At 59.1% G+C, this 14,195-nt stretch overlaps 2 protein-coding genes across 4 annotated transcripts; one reads left to right on the forward strand and one right to left on the reverse strand.

Annotated features, from left to right (window-relative positions):
* The first annotated feature begins 909 nt into the window (after window positions 1-909).
* On the forward strand, window positions 910-3,333 carry INHA (inhibin subunit alpha). The gene is made up of 2 exons (XM_038143679.1): window positions 910-1,276; window positions 2,188-3,333. The coding sequence occupies exons 1-2, from the start codon at window positions 910-912 to the stop codon at window positions 2,919-2,921; spliced, it is 1,101 nt and encodes a 366-aa protein (XP_037999607.1). The 3' UTR covers window positions 2,922-3,333.
* Window positions 3,334-3,990: 657 nt separating this feature from the next.
* Window positions 3,991-9,077, reverse strand: LOC119703585 (gap junction gamma-1 protein-like). 3 transcript variants are annotated; one of them, XM_038143677.1, is made up of 3 exons: window positions 8,878-9,077; window positions 5,090-6,285; window positions 3,991-4,964 (listed from the first exon to the last, which is right to left on the reverse strand). In XM_038143677.1, the coding sequence occupies exons 2-3, from the start codon at window positions 6,258-6,260 to the stop codon at window positions 4,957-4,959; spliced, it is 1,179 nt and encodes a 392-aa protein (XP_037999605.1). In that variant the 5' UTR covers window positions 6,261-6,285; window positions 8,878-9,077; the 3' UTR covers window positions 3,991-4,956. The 3 variants fall into 3 exon arrangements, with proteins under 3 accessions (XP_037999605.1, XP_037999604.1, XP_037999606.1); XM_038143676.1 differs by lacking the exon at window positions 8,878-9,077 and adding an exon at window positions 8,508-8,639; XM_038143678.1 differs by lacking the exon at window positions 8,878-9,077 and adding an exon at window positions 7,508-8,361.
* Window positions 9,078-14,195: the final 5,118 nt, after the last annotated feature.

The raw sequence follows: 14,195 nt of genomic DNA on the forward strand, positions 1-14,195 counted from the left end.
TGTATTGGATGGGATGTGCAGGACACTGAGCTGCCAGACACACAGAGGGGAAGCACAGGCTGCCCACCATCCCCAGGGCAGGCAGGGTTAGTGGATAGGGAACACAGGGCACTGCTCCCTCAGGCAGTGGCGAGAGGAAGGGCACTGGATCTCCTTACAGCCCATGCCTCTCCTGCAACTCCCACCCTGTGAGGCAGCCTGTGGCTAGACAGCCCAAACAGCACCCTGGGATCCTTCTCCTGTACCTGCTGCAAGGTCTTCAGCTGGCCTGCCTCTGTCTCATTCGCTCTTCTCCCCCTGAAGCTGGGCCAGCCTTCCGAAGCCCCAGGAAGAGCAGGGACCTTTTTCCATCCCTCCTGCTTCATGTCCCCAGGACCTTGCCAATCACCAGACTGTCATGGAGATGCCACAACCACCCTGCCCCTCAGCTTGCCCTTTCCAAGGCCCCATCCTCACATTTTGGCTGCCCTGGGGACTGCCACCTGCAAAGTGCTTCCTCCATGCCAGAGCCTCACAAGCCTCTGATCCCTACCAGGTCCTTGCCCAGACTTCCCTGGTGTGCACAACTGCTGTCACTTCCCATCAGCTCCCCAGAAGCCCTAGACCTTCAACTCCTCCGCCATGGGGGGCACCCAGCACCAGCAGCTGCAAAGCTCACCCAAGGTACCCCCCTTCATCCTTGCCAGCTTAGGTTCCTGGCACCACCCTGCCCACAGCCCGGCCTCCCCAGCCCCAGGCACCCCCTGCTCCTGGCAGCATCCCCCACACACACCCCCTTGCCCGGGTGCCAGCCCCCCCCAGACCACACTGTCCTTGCAGTCCTCGCATTCCAGACGTCTCAGCGCTTTCACAGCTCAGAGATAATATTCACGGCGAGCAGACGTTTGCGTCAGTGTCAGATAGATCTCAATGCCACCCTGCCCCGGGGGGAGCGCAGTGGGCAGACGGGCTGGGCGGGCAGGCAGAAGCCCGCGGCAGAGCCCCCCGAGCCGCCACCGTGCCGTGTGCCCCACGGTCATGCTGCTGCTCCTGCACCTGCTGCCTGCCATGCTGCCCACCGCCGCCCTGGCCAGCTGCACCGCGGCGGCTGCCGACCGGCAGCTCATCCTGGCCAAGGTGCGGGCTCGGGTGCTGGAACACCTGAGTCCCCCCCTTCTCCAGGAGGAGCCACAGATGGAAGCAAGGAGGGTACACCGGAGAGATGTTCTTGAAAACACCGAAGTGGAGCCAGAAGAGCTGGAGGACACCTCCCAAGTGATCTTATTCCCTGCCACAGGTGAGAACATCCTGATGAAAGGGTGAAGCAAGGTGGGGGGTTGGAGCAATGCAGATGCTGAAGGATGGAGAGGCTGACGTGGAGGTGGGAGAAGGGGAAAAAGGTATGCCAAGCTGGGACGTGGGCCTGAGTGAGATTTGGTGGAGAGCCAGGAGATGGAAAGGTACGGCAGGCAGGGACAGGCAGAACAGTTCAGGACAGACAGCAGAAGGACAAGCAGCACAAGAGGGTGCTGAGAGGCTGGGAAACAGCTGGCCAGGCAGGATGCAGAGACATGGGGGAGGCTGAGGAGCAGGGTGGAATAGGGTGGGATGCTAGGAAATGGGGCAGGATACTGGAAGGTGGGTTGGGATTTAAGGGACAGGGCAGGATGCTGAAGCATGGGGCAGGATGACCAGCTGTAACAGCAGGAGGTGGGGCAGAATGCTGGGGGATGGGATAGGATGTACATGCTGGGGGAAAGGGGGCAGGATGACCAGCTATGGGACAGGAGTGGGAGATGGACCAGGATGCTGGGGAGATGGTCAGGATGCAGAGGATGGGAGAAGGGGACAGCATGACCAGCTATAGGGCTGAATGGGGCCGAATGCTATGGGGTGAATGCTGGGGAACAGGGCACGATATGGACTCTGGGGGAAAGGGGCAAGATAACCAGCTATGGAGCAGGATGCAGGGGGACACGGGTGGCAGTAATTGACCAGCCTAGGGCATAGCAGGGATCAGCTGTGGGGCACAGCACAGAAGCTGCTGCACAGTGCATCAGCTCCCCTGCTCCCTGCCATGGCCTATGCCAGCAGCCAGGTGCCCTGCCAGCACTCCAGGGACCCCTGCAACATCCCACTTGCCATCTGGCATTGGGGATTCTTTCCATGTTTGGGTGCACACCCTGATCATCTTTTCCCCCCTCACAGATGTTCCCTGTGAGCCCACACAACCAGACAAGTTGCTGGAGGAAGAAGGGATTTTCACCTACCTCTTCCAGCCCTCGGCACACACCCTGAGCCGTGTGGTGACTTCTGCCCAGCTCTGGTTTTACACGGGCCCCTCGGCTGCCCCCAACCACTCCACCCCAGATGTGCTGACCCTGTCACCTCAGGGCCGGGTGCCGGTGCCGGCCATGGTGGAGCAGACACCCGAGCACTGGACCGTGTTTCACTTGGCCCCGGTGCTTCTGCCCCAGCTCTGGCAGCCGCTCTTTGTGCTCCTGGTGCGCTGCCCTGGCTGCCCCTGCCTGGCTGAGAGGGACAAGATACCTTTCCTGGTGGCCACCACCCGGGCCAAGGGCAGTGAGAGGGCTCGTCGCTCTGCCATGCCCTGGTCCCCAGCCGCCCTGAGCCTGCTGCAGCGTCCATCCGAGGAGCTAGCTGCCCACACCAACTGCCGCCGGGCTTCCCTCAACATCTCGTTCGAGGAGCTGGGCTGGGACAAGTGGATCGTGCATCCCAGCAGCTTTGTTTTCCACTACTGCCATGGGAGCTGCGCTGCAGGCCACGGGCTGAGCCACAGGCTGGGTGTGCAGCTTTGCTGTGCTGCCCTGCCCGGCACCATGCGCTCCCTGCGCGTCCGCACCACCTCCGACGGTGGGTACTCCTTCAAGTACGAAACGGTGCCCAACATCCTGGCCCAGGACTGCACCTGTGTCTAGTGCATCCTGAAGCCCAGCCCTGGACCGTGATCCCACCCAGGAGGAGTTGCTTTCCCAGTGGAACCTTCGCCACTGGGATGGGGCAGTTGGCTGAACCACCCTCCCCTGCACAAGCCAAATTTTTGGGCTGGCCCAGGTACCATCACAGTGCCAGACTTGCCCTAGGGCCAGTCCCAGCTCAGAGCAAATCGGGGCATGGCATGGCATAGATAGGCACAGCCTATGGCAAAGGCATCACTGTCCTGCCAAAGCCAGGCTGCTGTCTGCAACCGGATTAGCCCTCATCTCTCCCCACCTGCTTCCCTCCTGCAGTTCTGCACCCTCACAAAGATCGGTGTCTTCCTCCTGCTTCCGAGTTCAACAGCTTCCCCTGTGCTCCAGGCAGGGCCAATTTGCTGCAGCAGGATCAGGATGTGCCTGGGTGAGCCCATGAACCTCACACTGGTGGCAGGGCTGGTAGCACACAGGCCACCACAAGTGAGCCCTCTGCCAGCAGCACAGCTTGTTGGAAAGCTTAATGGGATGAGTGAAATAAACCTGTTCCCTTTACTAAAGCAGCCTGAAAATGCCAGCTTTCGTCTAGATGGAGAAATGAGGGGATAGGCAAATAGTTGTTAGAAGCATCCAGCTCTGATTTGGGGTACCAGCGAGGGGACTGGAGTATGCTGGCCAAAATGAGCATGGTGTGGCTGGGTTTGATCCTGCCCCAGGCAGGGGTGTGCAGAGCAGAGCAACATCCCTTCTGCTCTGGGCAACAGGCTGTGCAGGAAGAGGGGAAGCGGAGGGCTGGGGAGACATGGGGATGGTGGGAGGATGGGGAGGCAGAGGAAAGCCCCTCGCCTGGCCCCTTGACAGTGACAGGGCCAAATAGGAACGTGGCCAGTGCAATCCCTCTCCAGCAGGATGATGACGGCTGCCCTGGCCGCAGCCGCCTCCTCACGGCAGGAACAACTGAGTCACCCTGGGCGGCAGGGAGGTCCCAAGGCACGCACGGCAGCGCCAGCCCAGACGCACAGGATTCCCTTCCCACCCCTTCCTCCCGAATGAGCGTACGCAGCAGTTCAGTACAAAACGTCTTCAGCCTTTACTAATATAGATATTAAAAAAAAAAAAGAAAAACAGAGTGACAATCATTTCCGAGTAAAAAACAACGCTACAAAAGTCCCCATGTGACCCAGGCTGAGATGATGAGGAATGCTCCACTGGCTCCTGGCCGAGCCCAGCTCGGGGCACCACGTCCCCACACTGTGAGGCCAGGGTCTGGCTCCGTGCAGGGGGTCCCAGCCCTGCAGCCAGAGTGGGAGGAGTCAAGTTTTGGTCCAAAGGCAGCCTGCCAGGACAGGGCGGAGGCAGTGGGAACGACAGCCCCTGACCTCTGCACAGACATTTCCAAGCAGGCCAGCCCCGCAATCACAGCCCCATGCCAGGATGCTGCGCAGCACGGCCCCCCGGGCTACACAGTCATTTTCTGGCAGTGCAGTGCCACCAGGACCCCTCCCACCCCCTCCAAAAGTAATGCCAGCCCAGCCCTCTGTCCCACAGCTTGGCCCGGCCAGCCAGACCCCCAGCCTGCTCCCCCAAGTCCCCCAGACCTCAGGGGGCAGTACCAAAATCACTGGCACATGCACAGCAACAGCCAGTGCTGCCGCAGGTGACAGAGGGCATGGGGGGCACAGGGAGGTGTGAAGACAACATGCTGGGGAAAATGGGTGTGGGAGGAGGAAAAGTGGGTGAAACAGGAGACAGGGGGGCACAGGCCCAGGGTGGAGATTGGGATGGAGTATAAAAATGCCAGGGTGCACATGTTGATGAGTTTATAAAAACGTACAAAAATAAGATATTCCCTTTTTGAAAATTAAGTAGGAATGAACCCCATGGCCCCTGACCCCTCTGCTGCCCACCAGGACAGGGCTGCCCACACTGCCCTGCTGGGCAGGCATGTGGCATCCTTTGCCCTGTGCTCCTGGCAGGATGCCTATCCCACGGTGGCGGTGGCAGCCACTCCAGCAGACACCGCTGTCATCCCTGGTGACACTCACAGCCCTGTGGAGAGCAAAAAGCAGGTTAGCACCCACTCCAGGGGGAATGGCATCCTCTCTCCAGGGGAGCCTCGGGGCAGCCCCCCATGCCTCCACCAGTGGGTGAGATCCATCCCCGTCCTGGCTCACCCGTGGTCCTGTCGCAGGCGGCGGTCCCCTTCTCATGGGCGAGGTTGAGGCGGTTCTGCTCGGCGGCCATGCCGTTGGCCTCGGGACTGCTGCTGCGGGCAGGGCTGGGGGGCCGTGGCGGGGGCTGGAGGTGGAAGGCCACCTCCAGGTGCTCCTGGGCCAGACGCAGGTGCTCACGCAGCCGGTCCAGCTCGTGCACCGGGGGAGCTCCAGCCAGGGCAAAGCGCCCCTGGGCCAGGCTCTCCCGGTAGTCCAGCTTGCTGTTGGTCAGTGCGGCTTGTGGCAGCTCCTTCTTCAGGGAGTGGTAGGTGGGGGGGGCGCTGGGGGCTTTCTTGGGGTATTGTGGTGCAGGACTGTCGCCAGTTGGGAGTGGGGGGCCATCGGCTTGGCTCAGGGCATCACGGATGCGCCCCACACCGAGATGCAAGAGCTCACAGAGGTTGAGGAAGAGGCAGAGCCCACTGACGGCGTACATGATGAGGAGGAAGATGGTCTTCTCAGTGGGGCGGGAGACAAAGCAGTCGACAGTGTGTGGGCAGGGGCTGCGGCTGCACACATAGGAGGGGCTCACCTCGAAGCGGTACAGCAGGTACTGCCCGAAGAGGAACACCATCTCCAGCACGGAGCGGCACAGCAAGTGTAGGACATAGGCACGCATCAGCCCGTCCTGCTTGATACGGCGCCGGCCGTCATGCTTCTCTCCACCCTCTGGGCTCTTCTCCTTCTCCACCTCGATCTCCTCAAAGATCATGGGGTCTTCTTCATTGTCATCTTCTGCCTCCTCGTAGTCTCGCCCGGCTCCCCGGCGCACCACGGGCATGCGCGCCCGCCGGGCTGACGGTGGCCGGCGCCGCGAGGACTCGGGCATGCGAGCGATGCGGTGCATGGCAAAGCCCAGGTACAGCACCGACGGCGTCGCCACCATGATGATCTGGAAGATCCAGAAGCGGACGTGGGACAGGGGTGCAAAGGCGTCGTAGCAGACGTTCTCACAGCCCGGCTGCTGCGTGTTGCACACAAACTTGCTCTGCTCGTCGTAGTAGATGGACTCTCCCCCCACGGCTGTCAGCACGATGCGGAAGACGATGAGGACGGTCAGCCAGATCTTGCCCACGAAGGTCGAGTGGTTGTTGATCTCCTCCAGGAGCCGCGTCAGGAAACTCCAGCTCATCCTGACCAGGCAGTTGACTCAAATCCTGCAAGGAAGGGGCAGGCAAAGAGGCACTGAGTAATTCCACATGCATCTCACCAGGACCCTGAAGTCTGCCAGCTGCTGGCCGAGCTCTGTCCTGTTCCCTCTTCCAGCACCAGTGTCCCTTCCTTATGCATAAACACAGCCATAAACACAGCCCTGCTCAGGAAGCTGCCTCTCCAAAACTTTATTCCCACTCAGCACCGCCTGCCTGTGCTCCCGTATGCATCCCGCTCCCACCCTGCTGCCAGCCAGGTGGGTGGAGGCGATGGGGAAAGGCTGGGACATCCTGGTTGCCTGCAGGGACACATCTAGGGGAAGAGTGAGCACAGTCACAACCAGAGCAAACATGCCAGTGAAGGGCAGCACCAGCTGGGGACTGCGAGGGGACAAGCAGGAGTAGAACCACTTCCTTCTCCCCTAGTGACACAGCTCCCATTTATCACCTGGCACTGAACAGGTCCCTAACCAGTGTCACACCCTGTAAAAGCACTCACACCCTCCCACGGGGGGTCCACAGGCCACTGGAGGAAGGCAACACATGGCAGCTCCACTGGCCCACTGCAACTGCCAGCCCTGAGCTCTGGCTGAAGGGGGCAGGTCCCCAGGGCAGCATCCCCCCCTCATTGTGCTAATCAGCCAGGTCCTCTTCACTCCACAGAGCTCTCCTCCAAGGGCCAGTAGAGATGCAGCATCACTCTTCCACCAAAACTCAGCGCTGTGCCCTCTCTCCTGCAGGACCCCAGCCCCCAAAGGCTGCAGTGGCCAGTGCTCATAGCACCCTGCAGCTCGATGGAAAGAGCTGGTGGGGGGAGGAACAGGGAACAGGACAGTGATAGCAAGGGGCAGTGGGGGATAGCCAAGGAATTGCACAAAGCCCTGGCAAAACAGCTGACACTAGAAACTGGGGAGGAAATTACAAGGACCATGTCACATCTCCCGGCCGAAGAATACACAAGACACCCACACCACCCACTGCCACCCCTGGTTTCAGCAGCTTGTGCGTGAGATGATGCAAGCCAGGGCAGCAGGTGGCAGGGATGGCTCACAGTGAACAGAGGGTATGTGTCTGCACAGAGCCCCCAGCAGCCCCTGCCAGCCCCATCCTACACCTCTGGCCAGGGCATGTCCCTGCAGATGATGATTGATGCTGCACTGATTCCACTATTGTCCAGAACAAGAGGATTTTTTACACTAAGCTCAGCCAGCCTCCTGACCAGCCTCACCTAAGCAGAAGAGTCCCTCCAGCACAAGCATCTATGCTGGGGACATGCTCTTGCTGCAGGAGGTGGCACGGGTTGGCGGCACCAGGGACCCAAATTCAGCCCATCAGGGCCACCATCCTCCTGTGGTCATACGCCCTGCAAGGTTTCATTGCTGCCCAGTCTCTCAGGTGTGAGCCCCTCTCCCCAACCACCTCCCTGGAAGGTGGTGCTTTGTGTCTGCCTTTACCCTAGTCTCTAGCAGCACACCACCCTGGCACCGGGGTGAAGAACAAGGCGAGAGGAGGAGGCAGCAGGACAGTTCCAGGAACCAAAACCCAAGCTATGTCAAACCATGACAGGTACCAAGGCCAAGGAAAGCAAAAACATAGGGTGGCATTGCTGTGGCGGCTATGGAAGTGTGGCATGGGAATGGCTGGCAACGTGGGATGGCACCAGTAGCGGGCACAGCCAGGGCAGAGCCACCTGCAGCCTGTCCCCTACGCGGGGCAGGTGTCCAGAGGCCAGTTTTCAAGGCAGCACAGCCATCCAGGGCCTCCCGGTCACGCTGGGAGTCGGGACTAGCACCACATCCCTTGGCTGGGCCCTACACCTACCCTTCAGTCCTACCGACCCCAGTACCCGCGCGTGGGGCTCCCAGTCCCCTCTGTCCTGCCTGAGACCCCCAGTTTCCCGTGGCCAGGGGCACAGCAGCAGGCATCCCACCCTGGGGCTCACCGGCCCCTGCCCATCCGGGGACGCTGTCCCACCGACCCCTGCCACCATGGGGACCCAGCCCTCGACCCCAGCCTTCTCAGGGTCGCCGGTCCCACCGACTCCAGCGCCCCGAGGGCCTCCAGCCCAGCTGCCCCCGCCCGTCCGAGACCCCCGGCCCGCGATCCCACCCGCCCGCGGCCCCAGCCCACGCCTGGGGCTCCCGCCGCCCGGGGCACCGTCCCCTGCCCACCCGCCCGGCCCTGCCCCACCGCCCCGTTTCCTCCCGCGGCTCCCCGGCCCCACTCACGGCACACCGGCACGAGCGGCTCCCGCCGGCAGGGCGGACAAAGCGGTGGGGCGGCGCGCCGCCGCCTCCCGCCGAACAAAGGGGCTCGGGGCCGCCCCGCCCCGCCCCGCTCCCGCCCGCCCGCCGGTGCCGCCCGACCGCCCCGCTCGCATCTCCGCCCCGCGGGTCCCGCTCCGCAGCGGGCAGCCCCGCGCCCCGCGGCCCCGGCCCGCCCCGCTCCGCGCGTCCTGCGCCCGTCGGGCCGCGCCGCCCGCGGGGCTCCCCGCCCGCCGCTGGGGAGGCCGCGCGGGGCCACGGGCAGGGGCCGGCGCCGGCCAAAACTCTGCCGGAGGCGACTCCCGCCGCAGCAGTTCCGTCCAGCCCCGCTGACCGGCTCTGTCTCCGCGCCCCCGCGCAGGCCTCGGCTCCCGGGAGGCTCCCTGCGCGCCGTAGGGGGACGCTCCGAACCGCGGGTGCGGCTCAGCCCGCGGGCTTTTCGGGGGTGAGTCCGACCGCAGGGTTAGAGGGGGGAGCCCCCGCTCCGCCCTGACAGTCTTCTGCACAATAACCTCCTGTTCCTTGTAGCGTTCTTCCCCGCCCAGTGGAGAGCGAGGATGGAAGAAAGGAGAGATCTGGTGGCACAGAGGGGAGGTGGCCCCACACATGGTGGGAACGCAGAAGAAGACGTGCCTGTGCGGTTGTAACGTGCCTCAAGCTTTTCGAAGCCCGTGCTGCTTCTCGTGTCCCAGGCCAAGTTCCTGCAGCAGGACCGGGCTGAGCATGCAGCACCTGGAGATGTGCCCTTAGAGTCACCTACTGCACGGCCAAGGCCAGCACAATGGCAGCAGTGGCTTAGAGTCACCACCCTGGAGGTGTGCCCTGTCCTTTCACCAAAGGACCCCAGCCACTCAAGTTCTGCACTGCTAAAATTGGCTCTGTGGGAACTTTGTTGGTGCTGAGTCTCCACACTGGGCCAACCACACCCTTGACGTCCTGGACCCTGTTGTGTGGGGACGAGGAGAAATACTGAGTAGTCTTGCACAACCCAAATCGTCATGCCAAAGCTGGTGTCTGCACAAGCTCATGAAGCACTGCTTCTCCTTACTGAAACACGTGCTCCTTCTGCTGAAGGGTTTCTTTGAACTCACACTCTGGTGCAGCACTGGGGCTGGCTGGGGCAGGGCTGAGGTCAGGCGGCTGGGGCAAGGAGAGCTATGGGGACTGTGGCCATCACATCCAGTGTGCGGTCTTGGTTATTCTGCAGCAGCCCTGCTGCTTCCCTAAATCAGCAAAGCCACCAGGGCATTGCATCAGCACCCACAAAGCCTGGACACAGGCTCAGTGCTCTTACATAGGAGGGCAACTGGAAGCCCCAGAGCAGTGCTCTGTACCCTGACAGAGATGCAGGTGTGTGCACAACAGGATGGGGAAAAGGGCCGTACTTTGGGCTCTTGCTCACTTCTTCCTTCTCCCCAGCTCATGGATGGGTCAGTCCCAGGTAACACATTAAGTTCTATGACTTAATAGAGGAGGAAGAGCTGCAGCAAATGGAGAGGAATTTTACCAGGACATGAATTAATGGTTTCCATTGAATCCCATTCTCACATAGGCACGCAACTGTGGCATTAGCATTTCTGTAAGGAAAAAGTTTGTTCCAGAGCTCTGGTCACAATCTCCATCCCAGGCCAGGAGAAACAGGAAGAGGTAGATGCAAGGAGACAGCAAGCTGAGCATGGAAACTCGAGCTTTTGGAAGAATGTAGGGAAGCTTTCAGCTCCAGAAATGAAACCCAGAGCTGCAGGGAAGTGTCACCTGCAGTGCAGCATGGAGAGGTGGGAACAGGGCAGTGGGCTGCCAGCATGAGGACAGCATTCCAGTATGCGGGGGAGGTCAAGCAGCACATGTTCAACCTCCTGCTCTTGCCTGGCAGTTGAAGTGACTTGTGGCTTTCCCCACAGTAACCACTTGTTTTCAAGTGTTCCCAGCCTGGAAAGCTTGCCTCCAGCCTGGCTTCAACCCCAGGCAGCTGAGCAGTTTGCCAGGGGTAAGGGACCTATGTGACCCTTTGACTCTGGTGCTCAAGCGCATGAAGAACAAGCCCCTATTTCACCAGCCTCACGTTGAACTGGGGAGTGTGACCTCTGAGGCACTGCAGAATGAAGCCCTTGTGCCCAGAAAGAAGGTGCTTGTTGCGCTGGGGTCAGGCACCACTGCTGCAGCATTTTTGCACAGCACAGCTCAGCCCATGCCTGGGTGGCAGGGCAGGGCAGGGCAGGGCAGGGATGGCCTTGGAAGGCCAGGCCTGGGGCTGGTGTCACACAGCCCATGGACAGGCATTACTGTGCTTGTCAGCATACGACCATTGGCGTCAGAGCCCTCCAGCTTCCCCTGTGATGTTGCCCTGGGTGTTCCTGCACTCTACCCTTTTCTTAAGCTTGCATAATCCAAATGCCTGCAGAGGCATCATTCTTTCAGCTTGGGGCAGAGGGAAAACCCACATCAAACCCACATCATCCGGGAAAGGAAGACAAGGGGACAAAGGGTGTTGCCCACCCTCATCCCGTTCCACATCAGCTGAGGCTGACAGAGCATAGTGGGCAGGAAGGATGTACAGACCAGCAGTCTTGTGGGGTCTGGCTCAAAGACCAGCTTGGCAGAGGAAACAGGGGCACTGTCACCAACCGCAAAAACCAGGATCAGCCCAAAACCACTGAGTCTGTGGGGCAGAGCCACAGAAGGGCAGCTGCACAGCCCAGTAAGAGCAAGGGGAGCTGGCAAAAGAGGAGATAGTGGCTGGGGGGTGTGTAAGCAGAGGGATAAGGAGAACATCCACTTCTTGGACAAGTGCTGCAGCTCAGGAGGGAACTTCTGAGAACTTCTTCCTCCCCGCTCAGGCACAGTGCTGCAAGAGAGGCATCCTCTGAGATGCCAGTGCCAGCCCCTGCCTTGGCCATCAGACACAGTGTGCAGGGAGGATGCAGGGCCCAGTCTGGCTCTTGACAGCAGCCTCAGTTTCTGCTCTGATCAATACAGCAGGATGGGCTGGGATCTGCTATGACTGTCTCTGCTTTCAGGGACAGTGGCAGTAGGGCAGATGGTGGGGCTGAACGCCCTAGGTGTGTTTGCTGCGGGGTGACATGGACAATGCCTGGCTGGTGCTTGGCAGTGGGGTGAGGAAGCCAGCTTCACCCTCTCCAAGCAGGGCTGAGCAGACAGCACTGGAGGTAGGTAGCACTGCAGGTAGGCACCATGCATCCCTGGCAGCAAACACGCTCTTCCCAGATTAAACAACTTGTCTGGCACGGGGACAAGGGGTAGACAACTCTATTACGGACTGTTTGTCCTGATACAGGACAGCTCCATAACTAGCTTAATACCCTTCCTCTGATAAGGGGCAGAGAACACTCCATTGCAGCAGCACAAAGGTGAATGACCATGCCCTCCATCAGAGGCTGAGCAAAGGCTGAGATGGCTTTAAAATAGTTTCCTTCCCTTTTATCCCCCCACTTGATTATGCAGCACAGTGGGGGCACAGCCTCTGCTCACCTCTCTCATGCTACGGTGTCCTTCACAGTTCCTGGGTGCTGACTTCTGCCAGCACCGTGCACAGCACTTGAGCCCAGCCTGTGTTGCTGCTCCTCCCTGCCTGCCAAACTGGAGGGTAGCCCACAGGGAAGGGCTTTACCCAGGCCCCAGACACTGCTCTGTGTGCTGGGTAAGGATCCCTGGCACCTTGGAGGGATGAAGCTGGCCAGACAGGTCCATGACCCATGAAGAACATGTGCCCTTTGCTGCTACATCTCACGTCCCCTGGAGATGAGGCCAGCAGGGATATTCTGCTAGAAGTAAATGACCAGTCACTCCAGTCACCAGGCTTCTCTAGTTCAGCACGGTGCACTGACAGTTAACCCAAAGCTATGTATGCTCAAGGCAGTACTGCTTTAGAGGGCAGAGAGATGCAGCAGGAAGCACTGAAATAGCCAAGCCCGTGACTGAAGGCATCATTTTCATTGATAACAGCAGAGTAAAGCAGGGCTAGTATGTGCCCGTGGAACAGTGGTGGTAGCTTCAGGCTCATGGCAATGGCCTGCCTGAGCCCACGGCTGCCTGCAGCCTGAATCTAGAGCCCTATGGCCACCCCAGCCTGGGAATCCTTTCAGCTACATACACCTTGACAAGAGACTGCTACAGGCAAGCACAGGCAGGGAAACAGAGGTTCAGAGCAGCCTTGCTCTGTGCTAGCAGCTGAGTGCTGGAGCCCAATGCACCCAAAAAAGGAGAAGAAGAAGAAGCAAAATCCAGATTGTTTAAGAGCACAGATGGGTGATGGCATAATCAAAACTGAGGCAGGCAGAAGATATCTGCAGCTGGTTCAGTATCTATTCCACCTTTCTGCAAACCTCAGCTGTCCTATACAGCCCCAGTTCCTACACAGCCATCAGTGGGATGCCTGCAGTGCTGGATGGTGGAACGTGTTAGGGGAGCCCTTGCACACACCCAGCTGATGCAAGGAGACCAGTTAATGTAATCACTGCACCAGGTGCAGGAGGCCCTACAGCAAAGCATTTGTGATCATGGAGTAACCAAAAAGGGGTTAATCTGTAATAAACAGGAGAAAATGCTAAGCGAAAAGAAAGCAAGTGTTTGATGAAGAGACAGGAGACAGGTTGCAGCAGTGCATGTAAGCTTTCCTGGCAGTGCAGCAGCCAATGGAATGCAGAAAAGCAGGATGCTGTTAACACGACTAAGAGGCTGGTGCTGAGCTGGGAGCGCAGACCACCATAGCCATGGCAAAGAAGAGAAGCAAATGAATAGTCACCTCTGAAATAAAAAGCAGGAAGAGCTTGAGAAGAGCTGTGAACAGGCACACAACCAAAATCTTTGGTTCTGGCAGTCCACACTTTATCAGGCCCCTCAACACACACCCAGATACTGGAGTAGCAAAGGTGCAGCTTGGCTAGGACCAGAAAAGCAAGTTCCAGGGATGAGTTTTCTCAGGGAATCAGCTTGAGCAGAAGAGACATCAACGAGCTAGTCCAGTAACTCCAAATTTGACTCTTGCCCTTTGTGAAAAACGTAACTCTAGAAGGTGAAGGCAGAACTTACACAACCTCCTTAAATGGCAAGATGAACACATAAAACCCTCCTGGTGTTTACTGGCTCAGCTCTCTCAGAGTCCTTCCCCCAGACAAAGCTGGGGAGTGAGCTCACTCCCACTTAAGATCTGAGATCCCCAAAGGAACAGAGAGCAGCAGCCATATGCTGATTGAGGAAGAGGGGAGAAAGTGGGATGAATTGTGACATCTGCCTCCAGACAGTACAGATCTATAGCAGGCTAGATAAGAATACTGGCTACTGCAGGCCTTCAGCAACTCAACTGCCTTTGGAAGTGACAGAAGAACATCCAATAGTACAGTGGCCCCAAAAAAGAGTGGCCTTCAGACCTAGGATGGAAACCGAACTTCCTGCTCCCCTAAGGCTATTAGGATAGCATAGATGGGTTTCCATGAGCTGGAAGGGAAACTTTATTGGATTTTTTCAGGGAAGCAGCAGGATGCAGTGGGGCCAAGTCCCTGCTGTTTTCTCGATGACGGAAACTGAAGCCACTGACACCAACTCTGGACATGTGGAAAGTTTAAATGTCATACAGACTATTGTGAATAGCTGCCATATTCAATATCCAAAGAAAACAAGCATCAGGTCACTGAA

The sequence above is a fragment of the Motacilla alba genome, chromosome 7 (genome assembly GCF_015832195.1).
Source record: "Motacilla alba alba isolate MOTALB_02 chromosome 7, Motacilla_alba_V1.0_pri, whole genome shotgun sequence".
NCBI classification, from domain to species: domain Eukaryota; kingdom Metazoa; phylum Chordata; class Aves; order Passeriformes; family Motacillidae; genus Motacilla; species Motacilla alba.